We start from the raw sequence: 3,415 nt of genomic DNA, 5'->3' as shown, positions 1-3,415 counted from the left end.
TCATTTTCTTAGACACAGAGTCTTGAGGAGTTTTTAATGCAAGATTTTAACAAAATTATGGTACTGCTAACATTCTAACAAGACCTCTTTGGATCACGTAATCATAAGATTTATGTACACATTTCTCTATTTTATTCTGTACATTGTAAAATATATGTATATATTTACTACATGTATAAAAGTTCTCATTGTTTGTTTAGGTAGGTAAAGTTGGTATGTTTAATGTTTAATCATTTAAACAATTAAAATTACCGAAAATTGAACCATTGTTTATTTGCATCACTACATACATACATGATATATGTAGATATGTTTATTATTATGCCATTTCGGGAGAATTTGTGTTTTCTTCAAAATTATTCTCTAAACAAGTGTCCACCTTTACTAGATTATTCCATCTCGGTTTTGCCTGCCCCACTGAAATCGCTCCCTTTACCGTGAAATTCCCTTTAAACACGCCTTCCATTCGAATCGACACGCCATACTCTTCCACCCCCCAGGACTCTGACCACTGTTCTAATTTTATTAAATGATCCCTGATAAATAGCCCACTTAGCGCCGCCCCAGTAGTCGACTTGCCAATAATTTGCATTGTCGAGTTGAAGGAAGTTTCGAGTTGGCTGAGCCACTCAGGATATGAAGAAACGCGAATGGATGAGTGTTTCGGAATTGTAATAGGTTTTGATGCTGTTGAATAAAAAAATGGAAATTATTTAGTACACAAGAGCATAATGTACCAATTAAATACAGTCGTGATAAAAATTTGTTTTAAGCGGGAAACCCGAAACGCTTGACTTCATATAAAATTCATTCATAATTAACTCATATAAAATCTTACCCTTTAGTACGACGAACGAAACGATATCCACATTCATATGGTCGACTGGTTGTTCGTCCAACTTAAATGTTTCCGAGACATTTCCTTCCCCAAATAATGACGGGAGACCGTTATCAATAGTAACGTTTTCCAGGCGAACTTTAAAATCTGAATCTATTTCAAATTTGTACGAAACGTTGACCAGCCGTTCGAAATTTTGCTCGACGGTATGACTGTATTCTACAGAGGAGGGATTGTTCAACGTGTAATTGACCATCACGGCATACTCGTCTCTTATATAATCCACGTAACTCGGGGAGAATGAAAAATTAGAAATTGCTGCCGATAGAACAATCTCTTCTGCTTGGATAAATTCGAATTGAGAGTCCGAATCCCATTTCTCTCCGGTCCTGTAATGTTCCCAGTGCTCGATATTTGTGTCGACTTGGATGTAATGGGAGTAATTTCCATACTTCTTTTCCGTCCAGGTAATCGTTCCCATGGGGAAGTTTTTGTTGATTAACTGAAATGTCAAAAAGCATGATTAGATTTTGCTAATAAAATACAATAAGGCAATTTACTGGGATAAATTTACAATTGTAAAATCACACATACGTCTCTTTGCACAATTTTTTAAAGTAATTTGACAAAACTAATACAATTTACAAACCATCCGAATAAATTGGCTCGGCGACACTGGTGGTTTCACACAAAGCTTGTAAATGTGTAAATTTTCTATCTGTGATAACATCACAGAGCTTGCAAATCTATAAAACAAATTTACCCTGTATCGATTACTGTCAGGAACTGGGACCGGTTTCCACAAAGCGTGCACCCTCCACTCCCCACCAGCACTTAATTTGTCGATATCTTCCGGTTTCTTGGACGCGATTATGTGATTTCCGCTTCCAACCTCCTTATAACTCCAGGTTGTGATGGCGTTCCGTTGAGAGGATAGAACCTGCAGGAAAATTTGAGGGGTTTATCTATGAAATACTTCGATTTGTCGAAAAATTGGCCATTTAGATAAATAAGGAAAAATTACCCGATTGTCCCACTGAAACCAATCGGGGTCCTCGGTTGGCCTGAACATCCATTGGGCGTCTTTATCCCACTTTTCCCCTGGGCGATAATGACGTAAATTACCCAGGTTGAGATCAATTTGGATAAAGTTTGCATCATGGTCATTCGTTGCTTCGGTCCAGGTAACGAATCCTTCTGGAAAGCGGGGCATTTTCACCGTGTAGTAAATTCCGGTGAATAAGTCAGTTCCAGGAATTTTTCGAACTGGAACAGGATTATTTTTAGGGGCCAGTTTGGTGCAATTATTGGCATCTGGTTCCCTGGTGATCGGTTCGGTTCCCATTTCACTAATTGTGTGTAATTACAATTACATATTTTTTAAACTTCATCTCAATGTCTGGGGTACAGGGTTAGTTAAATCAGATTTTTGTAACGCAGTAAATTGCTTACTTATATATTTAGTCTTATATCAAGTTTAGTTAATTACAAAAATCCGAGTAAATTGATTTCCAACATATTTCTCATAATTGCCTTACATTTTCACGTATGGGAAGACTAATTCCACACCGATATTAAGTTTAGCCTTAGAATTCAAATCCTGTATAAACTTATCCATCGCTGTCGGAACTGCTAGAAATTCTACCGGCTCTCCAATTTGATCAATTCCACTCCACAAAATTACCTAATTACAAAATAAAATTGAAATTTAATTTAAACCGTATGTTTTTACTCATGTAACTAAATATCTACCTCACCTCATAATTAGATTTTGTAAATTGCTTTAACAACCACAACTCGTCTTCATCTCGTGGAACGACACGGAACAGACTTTTGTCCTCAACCTTAACCTTCAACGCTGCCGAAATCCATATCGTTGCAACAAAAATGTACGCGAAGGCAAAAGTTCGCATATTTATTGAAGTTATAAATTCTGTAACATGTAAAATAACAGAAACTTTGCAAATGCTTGTAACACGTACGTTCAATGAGGGAGATACAAGTTGCAAATGTGAGGTGAATATGATCTTTACTTTTATTTATGCAACTCCACCAGTTTTATTTTGTCCGGTCGTATATCATGCAAAAAATCGCCCGTGGAAAAAACAGTTCATGGAATGCTTTAATGTGAATATATATCTGTATTACGAATATGTAGCATAGCATGTATGTATGAAGTTGTTATTACATAATGAATATGCATGTAGAAATACACACGTATCCATCAATATAACGCAAGCATTCCATGTACCTACATAAATATGTAGATATATGTATATGTATATATGCATATATACGTGCACATACATATCCTAAGTATGTATGCCTACGGAAATATGTATATGCTTCACTTCGTTAAAATTGTGAGTTCTTTAATGACAAGGGCATACATAACGTGTACGCGATATACACGATATCGCACCTTATTTTAAAATGGATTTAATCCAGAGATTCAGAAAGTCGTGGTTCAATTATCCATAGCCTTACTTGGTAAATGAGATTTACAAAGAAACCAATACCAAGATATGATTATGAAGGATTACCAAGAAAACCAGACAGCGGACTGATTTGCCATTT

At 36.1% G+C, this 3,415-nt stretch overlaps 1 protein-coding gene across 1 annotated transcript; it reads right to left on the bottom strand.

Moving 5' to 3' along the window:
* Positions 1-2,872, bottom strand: LOC110859240. The gene is made up of 6 exons (XM_022108136.2): positions 2,596-2,872; positions 2,377-2,522; positions 1,863-2,187; positions 1,602-1,778; positions 839-1,340; positions 1-687 (listed from the first exon to the last, which is right to left on the bottom strand). The coding sequence occupies exons 1-6, from the start codon at positions 2,749-2,751 to the stop codon at positions 320-322; spliced, it is 1,674 nt and encodes a 557-aa protein (XP_021963828.1). The 5' UTR covers positions 2,752-2,872; the 3' UTR covers positions 1-319.
* Between the last annotated feature and the right edge of the window lie 543 nt (positions 2,873-3,415).

The sequence above is a fragment of the Folsomia candida genome, unplaced genomic scaffold (genome assembly GCF_002217175.1).
Source record: "Folsomia candida strain VU population unplaced genomic scaffold, ASM221717v1 Fcan01_Sc001, whole genome shotgun sequence".
Lineage (NCBI taxonomy): Eukaryota > Metazoa > Arthropoda > Collembola > Entomobryomorpha > Isotomidae > Folsomia > Folsomia candida.
The sequence above is the reverse complement of the archived record's forward strand: the minus strand, read 5'-3'. Positions and strand labels throughout refer to the sequence as shown.